We start from the raw sequence: 17,342 nt of genomic DNA on the forward strand, positions 1-17,342 counted from the left end.
AAGAAATGTAATCGCAGTGCACTGCAGGGCTTATAGGTGAGCGGTGTTTGCATGCAGCCGCGTAAGGGCACGGGAGCAGGTCTGTAAGCACTGATGCTCGAGAGCCCTTCTGGGAGGTGAATGTGCGGCCTCTGAGGTGGCCCACGTGGTGCTTACTCGGAAACATAAGACTCACACCTCTGAGTGGGGAGCTTGAGAAGCCCGTCATTGTAAGTATCTCCTTCGGTCTCAGTTAAAATTGTAACAGGTTTCACAGGTCATAAATCTCAATGGCACTTGGAGAAGCACCGTGAGAGGCTGCTGACACAAGAGTTTGCCGCTGCAAATCCGGCCTCTGCCCAGGCTCTTGTTAGAATGGGTGGGGAGGCTGAGGACACCTACACACCCCTTGTGTAGCCTGGACTTAGGTCAGTACTTACTCCATCTCATTATCAAGACATTGTCTCTCTGTCTAAATATCTACAAAATAAACGACGACTTTCCCGAAATATCCACCATTCAAAGATCTTTTGTTGTCTGTCCTTGAGAATATAAAAGCCTGATAAGGGAAGTTATATTTGTTACAATGCTTATTGTTGAGCTATTTAAATCACATTCACCTCAGAGGCTGGTTCTTCTCAGCAGCCCGAGATGTCAACCCACTGACGCCACTCAGTAAGTCCTAATAAATCAACAGCACCAGCAACTTTGCAGTTTTTTAGATTTAGAAACGGATCTGAAGGCATTCTCCCTGAAATTATTCTTAAATGAAATGATGAGTGATTTCAGAACAATGCAGTATCTCAGTTTCCCCAGTGATTTGCTCATATCACTTCTTTATACTTTTCTATATTACTTGAATTCTCTTCCTAGCCTGGGAAACATGGTGGGACCCCGTCTAAAAAAAAATTAGCCAGGTGTGGCGGTGCAAGTGAGCCTTCTACCTTACTCAGGAAGCTGAGGTAGAGGCTCCCTTGAGCCCGAGAAGTTGAAGCTGCCGTGAGCTGCGATGGCTCCACTGCACTCCAGCCTGGGCAACAGAGCGAGACCCTGTCTCAAAAATGACAGACAAAGACCAAAAGATGGGAGAGGCGCAGGAAGAGAATAAAGTGCCAGAACTCCTGGAAATGCGTTGTCAAGGGCTGCAAACACGGCATCATTTCCACTCTGGCAGTTAGAGCTTACGTCATGTTTAAAAGAGCACGCACGTCTCAATGCACTGCAGAGGTTTTAAAGAGAAAATGTGGTCCCTAAATTAAAGTAAATGAAACTGCAAGAAAGCATTTAAAAAGGCAACGAGGAAGATGGCAGAGGTTAGATCACATATGTTGGTCAAAATAGTACACATTAAACAGATGCATTAAGACTCCAATTAGATAAAAAATGAAACCCAACTCCATGTATTTCTGAATGGCAACCCACATAAAGTGACAGAAATGTCTAGTGAGGCTCAGCAGAGGCATATTGGGTGAATGTAAAAAAAATACATATCAGGCAGGGCACGGTGGCTCATGCCGGTAACACCAGCATGCTGGGAGGCCCAAGCAGGCAGCTTACTGGAACTCAGGAGTTTGAGACCAGCTTGGGCAACATAGCGAAAACCCATCTCTACTAAGACATACAAAAAAAATTGTAATCCCAGCTACTCGGGAGGCAGAGGCAGGAGAATTACTTGAACCCGGGAGGCCGAGGTTACATGAGCCGAGATTGGGTCATTGCACTCCAGCCTGGGCAACAGAGTGAGACTCTGTCTCAAAAAAAAAAAAAAAAAAAAAAAAAAATCCGTCCAAGGGGACTCCTAGGCAAAATTAAAACAAGACCCAGCATAATCAGGATAATTTAATATTAATTAGGAGAAAAACTTTAAGTAAGGATGAAGCATCAGGAATCCCTAGACACTGATTTCCGCATGGGAGTGCATGCCCTGCAGTGACAGCCCTGTTCCCTCACACCCCCTTGGCCATGAGGACCCCGCTCCAGGCCCCGGGGCTCCCCTCCTTCCACTTCCATCTAAAGATGCTGCTGGCCAGAGACCTCCCCAGGTGCCCATCGGAGGGTGCATTGGTCCCACCAGCTGTGAGGGGAGGTCCTGTGGGCACCCTAGACTCAGTAACTGAGGACAGGTCCTGTGGGCACCCGGACGCAGTAACTCCGAGTATGTTCCCATCTGGTGTTTAGGAATACACCAGCATCTGAGAAGCCAAGCCTGACACAGTGCGCTGGAGGCCCCACCGCCCTCGGGGCTGGCTCACCATCCACCTGTCATTCCTGAGCACACTGGGCAAGGTCAGAAGTGACCAAGGCTGAATTGGGCATTAAAGCAAGTTGGCTTTTGGTGACTGTTCCTGCACTGCAGACAAGCCCACAGCCCTCCCGGGAGCTGGGCGCCTGGCCTGGTGCCTGAGAGGCTACAGTGCAGCTGAGCAGAAGTCCAAGCAAAGCCCCGATCGCCCATCTTTGGGGAGGGGAGGCACAGAGGCTCAGGGGAGGTGTTGCAGCGCCCAGCCGGGCCACCTGACCGGCTCACCTGCTGAGACCCAGGGGCCATGGCCTGTCCGGCCACCACCGCCTGCCTTGTCAAGCTGACTGTGGACTGCCACGGGCCTTGACTGCCACACCGGCCTCGTGGATCCCGGGCCCCGAGCCTGAGGCACCTCCTGACGGCCTCGTGGATCCCGGGCCCCGAGCCTGAGGCACCTCCTGACTTCCTGCAATGCTCCCTCCGTTCCACACCCATGCCGAAGTGCCTCAAACACCAATTCCCTCCTCAGCTCCTCTGGTGGCTTCACGGACCTTCCTTAGCTTGCCTGGGATCAGACGCTGGCCTGCGCTGGGGCCAGGGCCCTGCCACCATGGCCGAGGGTGCCGCTGTCCTTGCCCGCAGAGCTGAGCACCGGCAGAGGGCACCTGGTCCTGGCTTTCAGGACAGGGTGAGTGGAGACAGAAGCGCGGTGGACGTGGCAGTGAGTTGCCCAAGCAGAGCCAGGCTCGGCGGCAGATGGCACGGCCGAGGTTTCCAGCACGGTTGTGATCCTTGCCCATCATTCGGCCTTCCCGTCACTCACGTGGCACCATTTCCTGGCGTCAACAGTGTGAACTGGGGACCCCAGCCTCGGGCTGCCCTGGGTGCCTGCCTCATTTGCTGAGATGGACCAGAGCCAAGGACAATGACACAGGTGTTGTGAGTCCTGTGGAGGGGTCTGATGAAGGTCTTCACAAGCCTGTCCAGTCTGCACGCAAGGGTCTGGCATGCCCACCAGGTCATGGCTGCCGGGCTCCCTCAGAAACATCAGGGGCAGGCAGAGGCCGAGGAGCCGCCGGCTTGCCCACAGGCCCATTCCTGCAGACCTGAGGGGTGCCAGCCTGGCCGCCGGCCCCGTCACACCAGCTGCTCCAGCCAGCTGCCACATGACCCATGCCTTCACCCTCCTGGCCTCAGGCTGCACAAGGCACCCAGCACCCTCGGCTTGAGTGAAAGCTCAGCCTTGGAGCCACCCCTCCTGCCTTGAGAACAAAGGGAACTGGAGGGGGCATGGGGGACTCTCTGCCCGCTACTGGGCTCTCTACACTGCGAAAAGAAACCAGCGGCCTCAGTCCCTGTGGGGGCAGAGGCAGCATTCGCCCTGAACTGTAAGATGAGGGGAACAAAGCTGGAGACCCCGATGTTCCCAAGGCCCCAGCTGCTGGGTGGGTGGGGACAGCGCTGGGGAATGTCAGCACAGGCAGGTGGGGGAGCTTGGGAGACTCTGGGCCAGACAAGGGCTCCCCTGTCCCCCAGACAGAATCAGGGTCCGCTGGGCAGTCCCTAGCCAATAGCAGGGACCCCACACTCCCCATCTTTGCCCACTCACAGCCGGAGCCCCACTGCCTCAAGGATGGTGCTGGGCTGGATGGTGGAGCTGGAGGGCAGGGCCTGGCCTCGTCCCAGGGGACCGCCTCAGAGAGGGGCTGAGGGTCACTCGGTGTCCACGTCTGATCCCCAGTTCTCTGAAGTTCGCCTGTACTCGATGTTCCTTCTGAAGCTTTCATCAGTTCCCTGTTCCAACTGACGTCCCAGCATGAAATGCTCTGCGCTCCCCTGGCCAGTCAGGCAGCGTCTGATGGTAGCAAAGTGTGACTGAAGTAACCCTGTCCCTGCTACGCAGGAGCTATTGAAACGAACGCTTTAATCTCAACCGGAACGTGTTGCCAACCAACAAGGCAAAAACATAAACAACTTTGTCCGTTGAAGCGCATAATACTCACTTGATTCCCACGCTGGGGCTAAGGTATTTATAATTGAGTTGCAGCTTAATCAACCAAGTGTGTCCTCTCCGGAGGAAGGGACGGCCCTTCACGGTTCGGGAGGAAAGGCGGTTTCTCTTAAGTGTCCTTCCAGCCTCCCAGAAATCTGGGGTAAGAGGCATCTCTGCTGAACCCAGCAAAGTGAGTGAGCACTTTCTCAGCAAACGCAGCATCTGTGAGGTCCGTTCTGAACAAGTGTTGGTGTTTTACTGTCAAGGTTTTGCAAACTGCCTGTCAAGCACCAAGGTGTGAGGTGGGAATGACACCCTGTGGGGGGGTCATTGTCTAGGGGTTCTGCACTTAGAAACCAAGGCTCCCCAAGTTGGCTGTGAGCCAGGCACTGTGAGCCTCCTGCCCAACACCCCACCCTTTTTTGGAGGAGGATGTGCCCACCTTGGCCCCACCTTCCTCTTCCAGCTGTGGCAACAAAATGGAAACTTCTGTGAGAGTCCACAAAGACTGCCACTAAGTAGATGAAGGGGTTGCCCCTAAGCTCCTCTCTTTTTCATTCCCTGACTGTGGATGCAATGCTGAAGCAGCAGTAGCCACTTTGAGACTGTGAGAAGCAGCTGAGCATGAAAGCTCTGCTGAGAACGAAAGTGGCACTGGGGGCAACACTGAGCAGCTGGGCCCTCCTGACTCATCATGACCCCCAATCCAAGCTCCTCTCCCTCTGATTGTTACTTGCAACCCAAAGAATCTTCCCCATGTGGAATTCAAGAGCTTCCCTTCCTGATCTGCTGCTTTCCCTGCAGCTCAGCCCAGCCTGCAGCTCCACCAACCTCTCAGGTCCAGCTCAACCCCAGCCTGCAGCTCCACCGTCCTCCCAGACCCAGAGAGCCCAGCCTGCAGCTCCATCATCGTCCCAGACCCAGAGAGCCCAGCCTGCAGCTCCACCGTCCTCCCAGACCCAGCTCAGCCCAGCCTGTAGCTCCACTGTCCTCCCAGGCAGAGAGCCTGGCCTTGCCTGGTCAGTTACCCGGTGGGGCAGGAAGTGGCAGAATCTCCCACTGCCTCAACTGGCAACCTGTGGCATTTGTGAAGTCTGTTCACAATAAAAGAGAGGGCTGAGGTCAAATTGGGCAAGAAGAGAGAGACAGGAGAGCCTGAGGGACCTCTGTTGGGGACAGGACGGACACCCAGCCTTGCCCTTGGTGTAAGTCCCGGAGTGGACACTGGGGGTCAGGCAGGACTACTCAGATCCCAGCTGCCTGAATGGCCCTGCCGGAAGTCCCTGATGGTGAGTGCTCAGCCCCACTTTGGTGCTGGGAAGGAGGAAGGAGGAAGGAGGTGCCCCCTCCATCCCTGTGGAGGACTAGGGAGATGCTGGTGCTGGCTGCAGCATGGCTGAGGGCATCCATGGCCTGGACACCTGGTTCTGGTAGCCTCTGCTCACAGAGGGAGATTCTTCCCGAACTGCGCCCCTCACCAGCCTTGGTGACACTGTCCGCTGTCACCAAGCCACCAGAGTCACTGGACCTGCCCACTAGACCTCACCACGTGGCAGAGCTGAGTGTGGGCAAATCCTGTCTTGGGCTCCGTTGCTGGGGCGGTCAGAGGCTCTCCTGAGTGTGTCCCGCCACCCCACCCTGCACCCCAGCCTCCACACACGCAGCCTCCAAGCCCTCTCCCACCTGAAGCCCCTGCCCGCCGACCCCGCACACTCCCGAGGACTGAGCATGTTTAAACAGGGTGTGTCGCTTCAAGGCGGAAGGACGGGAGGACCCTGGCGACAGCCGCTTCTGCCGAATTTAGTCCCACAAGGGTCTGTAGTGATGATAGCACCCCCACCACCACATTCCTCTGCTCTGCGACAGCGCTCCCAGGCCGTTTGCAACTTTTTGGACTGAGGAAACCAGTTTCTTTAAATTACTCGGAGGACCCTGGATCCCGGACCCATGTCTTGTGTCAGGGCCTGGCCCCAGCTCAAGGCCACTTCTGCAGAGGAGCCTCCTGCTCCCCCGTGAGCAGCCACCCCAGCAGCCGCTGAGCTTCCTGCCCTCGGTGGTCCCAGCAGGGGCCCCTCCTTGAGACCCAGGGTTGGGGCAGATGAGCGGGCCCTGGGCCACCCACTCCTCAGCAAGACTCACACCTGGGGCCCGGCCCACCAAGGCAGCCTCGAGTCACCATGATGTAACCAGGCCGCCTCTCAGTGAGGCCCGCCGCTGCCCAGAGGTTCCCACAGGTCCTCACCGCTTCCTCCTCTCTGCTGTGCCCTCTGACAGGAGCATGTGGCGTGCGGCTGCGTTCCTGGCCCCGACTCCACTTCTCAGTCCATTTCCTTTTTTTTTTTTTTTTGAGATAGAGTCTTGCTCTGTCACCCACGCTGGAGTGCATTGGCATGATCTCCACTCACTGCAACCTCCACCTCGAAGGTTCAAGCCATTCTTGGGCCTGAGCCACCCAAGTACCTGGGATTACAGGCGCACACCACCACGTCCAACCAATTTTTGTATCTTTAGTAGAGACGGGGTTTCACCATGTTGGCCAGGCTGGTCTTGAACTCCTGACCTCAGGGGACCCACCTGCCTCAGCCTCCCAAAGTGCTGGGATTACAGGTGTGAGCCACCGCGCCAGCATTCAGATCATTTCCAATGCATCTCTCTCCCCACTGGCTCTCCCTCTGTCGCTGTCTCTCTTCTGTCTCTGATTCTCTGTCTCTCTCTCTCCCTCTGTCTCTCCCCCATCCCTTCCTCTCCCTCTGTCATTGTCTCTATCTCTCTGTCTCTGCCTCTGTCTCTCTCTCTGCCTCAATCTCTCCCTCTGCTCCTCTCTGCCCTCTTCCTTTGTCTCTGTCTCTCTCTCTGTCTCTCCCCCTGTCCCCATCTCTCCCTGTCTCTCCCCGTCTCCCTCTGTCCCTGTCTCTCTCTCTGTGTCCCTCTGTCTCTATCTCTCCTTCTGTCTCTGTCTCCCTCTGTCTCTCCCTCTGTCTCTGTCTCTCCCTCTGTCTCTCCCTCTGTCTCTGTCTCCCTCTGTCTCTCCCTCTGTCCCTGTCTCTCCCTCTGCCTCTGTCTCCCTCTGTCTCTGTCTCTCCCTCTGTCTCTGTCTCCCTCTGTCTCTGTCTCTCCCTGTCTCTGTCTCTCCCTCTGTCTCTGTCTCCCTCTGTATCTGTCTCCCTCTGTCTCTGTCTCTCCCTCTGTCTCTGTCTCCCTCTGTCTCTATCTCTCCCTCTATCTCTGTCTCCCTCTGTCTCTGTCTCTCCCTCTGTCTCTCCCTGTCTCTGTCTCTCCCTCTGTCTCTGTCTCCCTCTGTCTCTCCCTCTGTCCCTGTCTCTCCCTCTGTCTCTCCCTCTGTCTCTATCTCCCTCTCTGTCTCTGTCTCCCTCTGTCTCTGTCTCTCCCTCTGTCTCTCCCTGTCTCTGTCTCTCCCTCTGTCTCTTCCTGTCTCTGTCTCTCCCTCTGTCCCTGTCTCTCCCTCTGTCTCTGTCTCCCCCTCTGTCTCTGTCTCCCTCTGTCTCTGTCTCTCTCTCTGTCTCTCCCTGTCTCTGTCTCTCCCTGTCTCTGTCTCTCCCTCTGTCTCTGTCTCCCTCTGTCTCTATCTCTCCCTCTGTCTCTGTCTCCCTCTGTCTCTGTCTCCCCCTCTGTCTCTGTCTCCCGCTCTGCTCTGTCTTTCCCTTTGCCCTGTCTCTGACATGCCTTCTCTGTTTCCACCTGTCTATCCCTGTGCGTGCTGAATGTTTTGTGTCTTTTTCTCCATCTCTGTTCATTTTATTTCTCCAGCTCCCCCTCCTTGACCCTGTTTCTGGGTTCCCCTCTCTGAACAGCTTGGGTGCCTCCTGCTCCCTCGCCTGCTGGCTTCTTTGTGTCCGGGGCTTGGTCTGTCTCTCAGTACTTTTCTTGGGGTCTCTGCCAAGCTCTCTCCTGCTGTCTGGGCACCCCCCCATTTTCCATCTGTCTTGCTCTCTCACTCACACTCATCCCGAGACACCAACAATGGGGCTCGCCGGGTGGGGACAGAGGCAGAAAACAAGGTCTTGCCTGGAAGCCCTCACAGCCCCTGCCCAGCAGCGCTGGCTCCGAACCTCTGCAAAGTCAACACGGGGTGCCCCGGGCAGGGCTCAGTGTGGTGCCCCGGGGGTCCGCCGGCTGCCCTCTCTCGGCTCCACCACGCTAAGCGACACCCGCCCGGTTGCTGCTGCAGGAGAAACTTTGCGCTGATGTGAAACGGAAAGGGAATTCGGGCTGGCAATTACCCAGCTAATTTCAGCCATGTAGACAGCCAAATCAGGTCCTTCAGGTTTCCTACAAGCCCACCTCAGAGTTTGAATTAGCCACCTAATTAATTATCTGTAACAGCCTGGGACTCCCCGGGTGGAGCTCGCCCTTCTTGGGGCAGATGCTGGCTTGTCCCTGAATCACGTCCCGGTGACGCAATCATTATAATTAGACTCAACCTGCAGCTTACCCTTGACCACGAAGGCTCAGGGATGTGGCCCCGGGCCAGGCTCAACATCTTTTCATTTAATTTGTGTTGAGTGGATGCACAGCCACCCTACAGAGTTGGCCACACACTCAGCTCCTGTCCTGGGGGAGGCGGCGCCTGCCCCTCTGTCCACCTGTGTCCCTGGCCCCTCCAACCTGCAGAGATGCTCCCAGGAGGCCTGACTCACACCAAGGTGTGAATGGCACCAGCTCAGGATGCTCCCCTCTGGAGCCCCCCAAGGAAGACGTCTGTAACGGCAGAATCAGGCGCCAACCACAGGTTATCCCCGAGGGAGCTCTGGGCACTGCTGCTGGGGGAACACAGGATGAACGGCTCTGAGCTAAACCCCCTCATCCTGGACAGCCCCTGAGCTGACCCAACAGCTCTGCTGGGACATGTCTGCACCAGCACAGCCCAGGCCCTGCCCACCTCCTAGACTAGGGATTCAGCCACTGTCCTTGGCATGGCCTCTGGCCACCATGACAGCCTTGAGCCAAGTAGGGATGGGGTTCCTTTCAAAGCGCAGACAGCAGGTTGGAAGAGGGCCTGCCCCCACCCCAGCACACACAAAAGAGGCTGCATGTCCCATCCGGGAGTTGGTCGGGACATGCAGGTTTTTCAGGTCTCTTCCTTTGCTCTTGTAACCAGTGAGCTCTGGCTCTGCGAGGATGGCACTGCCTCACGCAGGTGGAACCCACAGGGTCCTCGACGGATGCACAGGCCAGCTCTGTCCCCATACCTGTCCCTGAGGCAGTGGCCTGCATCCTGCTCTCCCAGGCCGGGCTCTCCTCACCTGGAAGGATCCCTCTTGGGGGCTGCCTGGCCCGGCCAGTTAGAACTGTCCCTGCAAAATCTACACCAGGGTGTCCACCCTCCCCCAGCACGTGCACCAGCGAGGTCCATGGGCTCTGCCCTGACCAAAGCAGGGGCAGAGTGAGCTCACAGGGCAGCCCCTGTCCCACCAGCACACCCCCACCCCTGTGCTGGCTCTGGGCCTCAGAAAGGGCTGGGCTGGGGGGCCGCTGGCTACGGCCCTAGCTCCCTGCCCTAAGGCTCCAGTGGAGGGCTGCGCTGTGGAGGGCTATGCAGGTGGCTGCACGGGTGGCTGCAGGGCGCTGCTGCGGTGGGCCAGATAAGGAGCAGCTGGTGTGGTGGTCTCTCCATGTCTGCCTGTCCCAGCACCTGGCCCCGCAACCCACCCCACCACCCCTTCCTACCTCCCAGGGCCTGCTTCATCACGAACTCCATGACGACTGCTCTGATTCCACAGCGGCTCCTCCAAGGGTCGGAACTCACATGCACGTGTGGCCGGGAGTGAGTGTCCTTCCTGGGAGAGAGTGAAGTGGTCACAGGTCACCTGGAGCAGGCCCCTGCCTGGCCTTCCCCAGAGACCATCATTCCTTACCCCCAATACCTTGTGGGTTGGAACCTCCCCCACCAGGAGCAGCTGCCTGGGTCTGTTCCTGAGGGGACTTCTGTACCCACACCCAAACCAGACCTCAGACCACCTGCAAAGTGGTCTCCCCCGCCCCTGGGGTGTCTGAAGCCCCTGTGGGGAGGGCTGCTGACAGCTGAGGGGGCATCACTCAGAGGCGCCTGGCAGGAGGCTGCGGGAGCAGGGGCGGGGCCCAGGGGGCGTTTGAAGGTGACTGCTCCGCTCTGCAGCTAGGTCTGGAGCTGCGCCTCCCTGGTGGTCCCAAGCCCAAGGCTGAGGAGAAGGGTTGGGGGTGGGTCTTTGAGCGGGTGCCCTTCAGGGCAGGCTCCTGTGGCTTCTGACTATCCCTGAGGCACTGCGGTCAGCGCGCCCCCCGCAATGGCCCACGGTAGAAGAAAGGATCGGGGTAGGGGAGAAACTTCAGAGGTTCGGTCGTCAGGGAGCACATGGGAATAGGGACAGAACCCCCCTGCCCCGAAAGCGCAGGGGATGGGGGCTCTGGTCCCCTCTTGGGAAGCTGCTTTCTGAAATCACAGCAGCCGCAGTGAGCCGCTCGCATTTGTGGGGTCTCTCTTATCAGGGAAACCCCGGTCCCTAGAGCGCACTGTTTTGACGGTTCGCCCCCGTCCTCCGCAGATGAAGGGGACTCGAGCGGGGACTAGAGGGCGGCGGGCAGGGAGCGGCCCCGGAGCCTTTGCCGCAGCGCCGAGTCTCCTCCAAACTTCTCCCTGGCTCCCGCGGCGCGGGGAAGGAGGGCACCTCAGGGATCTGCGCACCACAGGGACCCGCACCCCGCAGGGACCTGCACACCCGCCGCGTCTGGGCTCCCGCAGCCGCCGCACCCGCATCCTTCGGTTTTACGAGCGGGAGAGCGGCCCTCAGGCGGGAACGCGCCAGAAGAGGAAAGAAAGAGGGCGAGGGAGGAGAGGGGGAGCCTCGGAGACAGGAAGGAGCGAGAAGGAGGCCGCGCGCCGGCCGGGACCGCGGGGGCCGCTTCAGTACCGCGGCGGTGGACAGCGCCCGCCCCGGACCCCGCGCGCGCAGAGCCTGGGAGAGAAGCGGGGGCCGGGGGGAGAAGCGGAGGTCGGGAGGAGAAGCCGGGGTCCGGGGGAGAAGGCTGGGCCGCGGGGAGAAGCCGGGGCCGGGGGGAGAAGCGGAGGTCGGGAGGAGAAGCCGGGGTCCGCGGAAGAAGCCTGGGCCGAGGGGAGAAGCCAGGGCCGCGGGGAGAAGCCGGGGCCGCGGGGAGAAGCCGGGGCTGGGCGAGGGGAGAAGCGGGGGCCGCGGGAAGAAGCCGGGGCTGCGGGGAGAGACCCGGGAGCGGAGGCGGGGCGGGCGCAGGGCGCGGTTACCTTCCCGGGTCGCGCGCGGGCGGTCAGCGGCGGGGCGCGCTCGGGCCGGCCGAGTCCATGTGGCGCCCGGCGAGCTGCGGCGGCGGCTGAAGGGCACCGCGAGGAGGGCGCGTCACTCGGAGGCGCTCCCCGCCCCCCGCCCCCCGCCCGCGTCCGAGCGTGACGAGCAGGCGGAGGAGCCCGAGGGGCGGGGAAGGGGGTGGATCCGAGTGACGCGCCCCGGGCTCCCTCCCGCCGGCCCGGCGCTGCCCCAGCCTGAGCCCGCGCCCCCCGTCCGCCCGACCTGCGCGCCCCCAGCCCGGCGCCCCCCCAGCCGCCCCCCAAGCGACGGCGCGGGCCTGCTCCCTGCATGGTCCCCGCATGCCAACCCCTCAGGCGGAGACGGCCCTCGAGCTGAGGGGTTAGGGGTCGGGGGAACGGGTGAGGGGTCGCTGCCCCCGTTCTTTGGGGACCGTGCCCCAGAGCGCTGCCCGCCGCGCCGACCCCCTCCGCATCGCAGGGCGGGAAAAGGGCGCCCCCAGACCCCTCAAAACCCATTCGCGCCCCTCGCAGTGAGAGACCCGAGGGCTGGGCCGGGCTGATTTTCAGGGTAATGGGGTCGCCGACGAAGCCACTCTGTTTTCTTTTAGCGGAACAGAGGCCGGAGACCCCAAAGTCCCCGAGAACAGCGGGAGAAGCCGGGCGGGGCGGGGGCGCCCGAGGTCACTGCAGGCGGGCGGGTGGGGGTTCCCGAGGAGGGCGGGGGGCGAGTGGGGGTCCCGGGGCTGGCGGGCGAGCAGTGGTCTCGGGGCTGGCGGGCGAGCGGGGTTTCCGGGGTCCCCCAGCAGTCCCGTCCCGCGGCCGCCCCCTCCCCCGGCCTCCGGGATTTCCGCTGCGGCTGACGCGGCACTGCGGGAGAGCGGGGTCGCCGCAAGGTCGGCTCTCGGCCGGTCCGCCCTGTGGTCCCTGCGCTTTGTCAGGCGCCAGGTTAGGAAAGGGTCAGGGCGCACGGGGACCCTAAAGCTGCCCTGTGCTCCTGGCCGGGGGTGGCTGCTGCTTGTGGTCGCCGCATTCACTTGTCACTGTCCTCTCGGGCTGCGTCCCCGGACTATGCTGGAGCCGCAGGGATTCGGCCCCTCCCCCGCTCTCTCTGCTCGTGGCTCTGCCTCATCCCCGCCCCTCCCCCCGCCCCGACTTTAGTCTGAGTTCAGGAGGCCTGGACCCCAGCATTGGCCACAGTGCCTCTGCCCTGTCCCCACTCCTCTGCTGATCTGGTAGGGGACCCTCAGCAGAGGAAGGGAGCTGCGGGGGAGAGGGGAGGGTGAAGGCACCAGGCAGAGTCCATGGGCAGCCAGGAGAGTCCGTGGGCCTGGGAGGTTCACAGGTAACCTCCCAGAGGGGGACCTATGCCCTAGGATTGGGGTCTCTCCATCCTCCCAGGCTGGAAGCCATGGGCATCCCTAGTGCCATCCCTTCCTCTCCCCCTGTATCTGAGCCATGTGGGCTCAAAAGGTTGGGCCTAGGGACAGGAGGCAGGAGGCACCCCGGACCCCTTTCTGCCAGTGACTCGTGGGCCCGGTGGCACTTAGGGCCATCTCCACCTCCCCTGGTCTGAGGCCTCAGTCCTCACACACGCCCCGCTGGATGCGCTGTGTAGTGAGCCCAGCCTGGTCTGCTCAGCCTGCCCTTCTAGTGTCCTCAGGATCTGGGAGGGGACAGCAAGGGTGACATGTTTCGGTCCAGGAAGGAGAGGTCACTCCCTTCCCTGGCACTTTCTCCCTCCATCCCTAACTGGGTGGATAACCCCACAGCTGACCCTGACAGTGACCCCAGAAAGGACCCAGGGGTACCCTCTGAACCCAGAGCCAGGCTCATGACTGACCCTGCCACCTCCACAAGCCACATGCAGGGGAGACACCTTTGGGACAGTCTGCACAGGAGGGGCAGGATAGTACATGGAGGTACAGGCTCCTCTGAGCAGAAGGGTCCAGGGTCTGGGCTTCAGCACTGGACTCCTAGGCTGACCGCTCCCTGGTTCTATAACCCAGGCCAGGCTGAGCTCCAAGCACACCTCCAGCCGGTACCCAGAGGACAGAGACCCTCTGCCAGCCCTCACATTCTGACTGGGCTTTTCTCTGCCTCTGCCTCTGTCTTTCTCTGTCACTGTATCTCTCTGTCTCTGTGTCTTTCTGCCTCTCTGTCTCCCTTTGTCTCTTTCTGTCTCTTTGTCACTGTATCTCTGTCTCTGTGTCATTCTGTCTCTTCTTTCTCAGTCACTGTATCTCTCTGTCTCTGTGTCTTTCTGCCTCTCTGTCTCCCTTTGTCTCTTTCTCTTTGTCACTGTATCTCTGTCTCTGTGTCATTCTGTCTGTATCTCTCTTCTTTCTCTGTCACTGTATCTCTGTCTCTGCGTCTTTATGTCTCTGTGTCTCTGTGTCCATCTTATTGTCTTCGCATGTCACTGCTGTTACCTCTCTTACACCAGCCACGCATGAAGCAACGCTTCTCAGCTCTCACACTTGTCTACACCCTAACCTGGGGGAAGGGGCAGCCATAACTTGGAGGGAAGCAGACAAGGTGAGTGACAGCCCCAGGTCAGAGTGACAGGTGCCCTGGGGGAGGGAAAGTGGGCATCTGCCAGAGGACTTGAGGCAGGTGCCAGCTCAGGGTATGTGAGCCGGGCCAGGGCTGCCCGCCCAGCCAGGTGGGAGTCACAGGCTGCTGGCCAGGAGCCACCTAGGCGCCGCTCCAGCGGCAGAGGGAGGCGACACAGCAAATGGCCTCTGCCTAGCCAGCCCCACGGGCCACTTGGAAACACCCAGGCAGGCCCCTCGAGTGCCCAGAGGAGGCCCTGAACCCTGGAGAAGAAGCCCCCAGACCTCCAGCCGGCTGGAAAGGGGCAGGAGCTGCGTGAGGAGGGGCCGGTGGTTTGAAGGGCCAGCTTGGAGAAGTGCTGTGGTCAGCTCGACCAGCCCGGGCTGTGGGCCCTGTGCCAGCTGGTTGGACATGGATGTTGCCCCCAGCTCAGCCAGCTCTCTGCCCCTCAGACACACCATCCCCAGATAGCAGCCCACGTGAGGCCAGGGACCCCAGCAGGGCTGTGTGAGGACCACATGGCATTGGGTTTGAGACCCTGCAAGGGTCACTCCAGACAGCAGGGAAGGAGGCAGCTGCCCTGCTGCAACCTACCAACTCCAGTGTCCCTGGACGCCCCTGCCAAGGCCTCCACCCCACACTGCTCCCATCTGCTGGGTCCCGTCTGCCCGTAGCACCTCCACCTCCTGGGTGCCAGGCATTCTCCCTGCCCTGGGCTGGGAAAGGGGTCCCGGAAGCACTTTCAGGATTTCCTGGAGGTGGCCTTCTGTCCTGGTGTGGGGTGTGGCTAGGGGGCCGGGTCCCCCACGGGCTCAGCAGGAGGGCAGCCCTCTGCCACACCACCTATGTGGAGCCGGCCCACAGAACCCACCTAGAAGCTCCAAACAAACTTAATAGTTCAGTGCACCGAGTAGTTCAGTCTGACTGCTGACACCATCCATGCTGTCATTTTCCTGCTGGATTTTGTTATTATTCCAAAAGTAACAACACATGAAAAGTGTGAGCAGAGCCAGGTGAAAACTCTTGCTGTTCGCCAGAGCTGAGGCAGGACCTGGGCTGAGTGGAGGGCATCCCCTCCACATCCCGGGAAGCTCCCTGGTCCTCCCATGCTGTGGCCTGTTACCCTCCTCCACCAGGTAAGGAAAGTCCAGCATCCCACTCCTGACTGAGGAGAGGCCAGCACAGAGGTACTGCTGCAGCCGGGACTGCTTGTGCCTCAGACCCGGTCCTGGGGTCCTGGGATCTGCGTGGCTGGGTCACACGGCGCCCAGGTCTCATGGTGCCCCAGGGTGCAGGTGGGCCAGCTCTGAGTTGCTCCCTTGTGGCCCAGCAGGGTCCCAGCCGTGCATCAACAGCGCCAGGTCGCAGGGTCAGCAGCATTGACCTCGGGCTGGGGAGAGCCTCCTGTGCTGGGCAGGGCCGGTCCCAGGCTGCCCACCCCCCAGGTCAGGGCCCTCCAGCTTCAGGGGGAGCCACAGGCTCTGGCCCTGCCCTGAGTGTGGAGTATGGATCCGGCAGCCTTCAGCCGGGGACCCTGAGTGACCCAGGGCAACAAAAGAGCCACTCGGGGAGTGGTCTTGGGGTGGAGAAGCCTCCCAGAAGCAGTGGCCACGGAGGAGAGGGGCCTTGCTGTGGCCTGAGGCTGCTCAAGAGACTCTCCCCTCCCAGCCTCAACACTCAGGGCAGGAAGGAGGGGCTTCAGGGGCTCCGAGGCCAGGGTGAGAGACAGGGAGTCCGGGAGATGCAAGGTTGGTGGGGGGGCATGGCTGGCTGGGTGCAGAGCGAAGTGGGTAGTGCTGGAATTTGGGGATGGCCAAGAGATCCTGGGAGCTGCCAGTTACGGGGAGAAGTCCCCTGGAGGACCCTGGGCCAGGCACCTGCACTCCTGGGGCCCAGAAACCCAGACACTCCTTGGGGTCTTGAGTGCTGTGTGATGGGGCCCGAGGGGGCAGACGAGGGGCAGAGGGCAGGGAGAGCTGGGAGAGCCGGGTGGATGCCTGGCTCAGACAGCAAGTGCCCCTCCCCTTCCTCCTTCTCCTCCACTGACACCAGAGTGAGGCCGAATCACGTGGTGGGTATTTTTGGGAGCGTTTCATGCCCAGGAGGCGGGAGGAAAAGTTATTTTGGCTCCCTGGGAGCACAGGACCCCTGCAGCAGCCCTGGTGCTCACTCAGGGAAAGGGCGTACGCGGCTCAACCAGGCTGTGGCCATCTCTGTGTCCCCCAGGGCTTGACCTCCTGGCATCGGACTTTTTGACCATGGGTGTGGTGGTGGGCACGGCGGTGGAAGTGAGTTCCTGGAGGGCAGAGTAGGGGGGTGGGCTCTTAGGGCCGGGTGGGCAGGGGAAGGAGCAGGATGGCCACATCCCTGCCCCCACTGCTCCTGGTCTCATGAGGCCGCCCTCGGAAGAGTGGAAGGATTGAAGAGCTCCCCCTCCACCGGCTCCCCCTTGCCCACATGATGCCCAGCAAGGACCCCTAGGGGTCCCAGGCACCAGCCCTCAAGCCCTCTTGTTGCAGGTTGGTGCTGACTGTGGACGTGGCAGCGCCCTCTGCCCCGAGCCTGCTTCTTGCTCAGCTAAGTTCGGGAGCCTTTTCCTTGTCAGGGTCTTGACACTCAATGTCAGTCCCCTGATCCCTGTGGACCTCAGGATCTCTTTGGGGGACAGGAAGGGATGACCTTTCCCTTGAACCTCTGACCCCTGGGTTCAAGTGATTCTCCTGCCTCAGCCTCCTGAGTAGCTGGGATTACAGGTACCCACCACCATACCTAGCTAATTTTTTGTATTTTTGGTAGAGACGGGGTTTCACCATGTTGGCCAGGGTGGTCTTGAACTTCTGACTTCAGGTGATCTGCCTGCCTCGGCCTCCCAAGGTGCTGGGATTACAGGTGTGAGCCACTGCGCCTGGCCTGCTATGAGTTTTTTTTTGTTTTGTTTTCTGTTGCTATAATGGAAGACTAGAGGCGGGGTAATTTGTAAAGAAAAGAGGTTAATTTGGCTCACAATTTTGGCAGCTGGGAAGTTCAAGATTGGGTAGCTGAAGGCCTCAGGCCGCTTCCACTCTTGGCGGAAAGCAGAGGGGGAGCCGGCCTGTGCACAGATCACATGGCGGGGGGGTGGTGGGGAAGATGGGGAAGACTTTTTAACAGCCTGCTTACACTCAACCCCTCAGGAAGGCAGGAGTCTGTTCATGAGGGATCTGCCCCCAGGACCCAGACACCTCCGGCTATGCCCCACTTCCTAATACTACCGCAGTGGGAATCAAATTTCGACATCAGTTTTGGTGAGGACAAACCAC

General features: G+C 60.1%; 1 protein-coding gene across 1 annotated transcript in view; it reads right to left on the reverse strand.

The window, feature by feature from the left end:
* The window catches only part of CPLX1 (complexin 1), a 41,674-nt gene extending 30,046 nt beyond the window's left edge, over positions 1-11,628 (reverse strand). The window contains exons 1-2 of the mRNA XM_017538943.2: positions 11,470-11,628; positions 9,903-10,012 (exon numbers count right to left, since the gene is read on the reverse strand). Of these exons, the coding sequence (XP_017394432.1) occupies positions 9,903-9,933 (31 nt within the window). The 5' untranslated portion in view covers positions 9,934-10,012; positions 11,470-11,628. The remainder of the gene's footprint in view (positions 1-9,902; positions 10,013-11,469) is intronic.
* Between the last annotated feature and the right edge of the window lie 5,714 nt (positions 11,629-17,342).

This window comes from Cebus imitator, unplaced genomic scaffold (assembly GCF_001604975.1).
Source record: "Cebus imitator isolate Cc_AM_T3 unplaced genomic scaffold, Cebus_imitator-1.0 Scaffold117, whole genome shotgun sequence".
In the NCBI taxonomy this organism is placed as follows: domain Eukaryota; kingdom Metazoa; phylum Chordata; class Mammalia; order Primates; family Cebidae; genus Cebus; species Cebus imitator.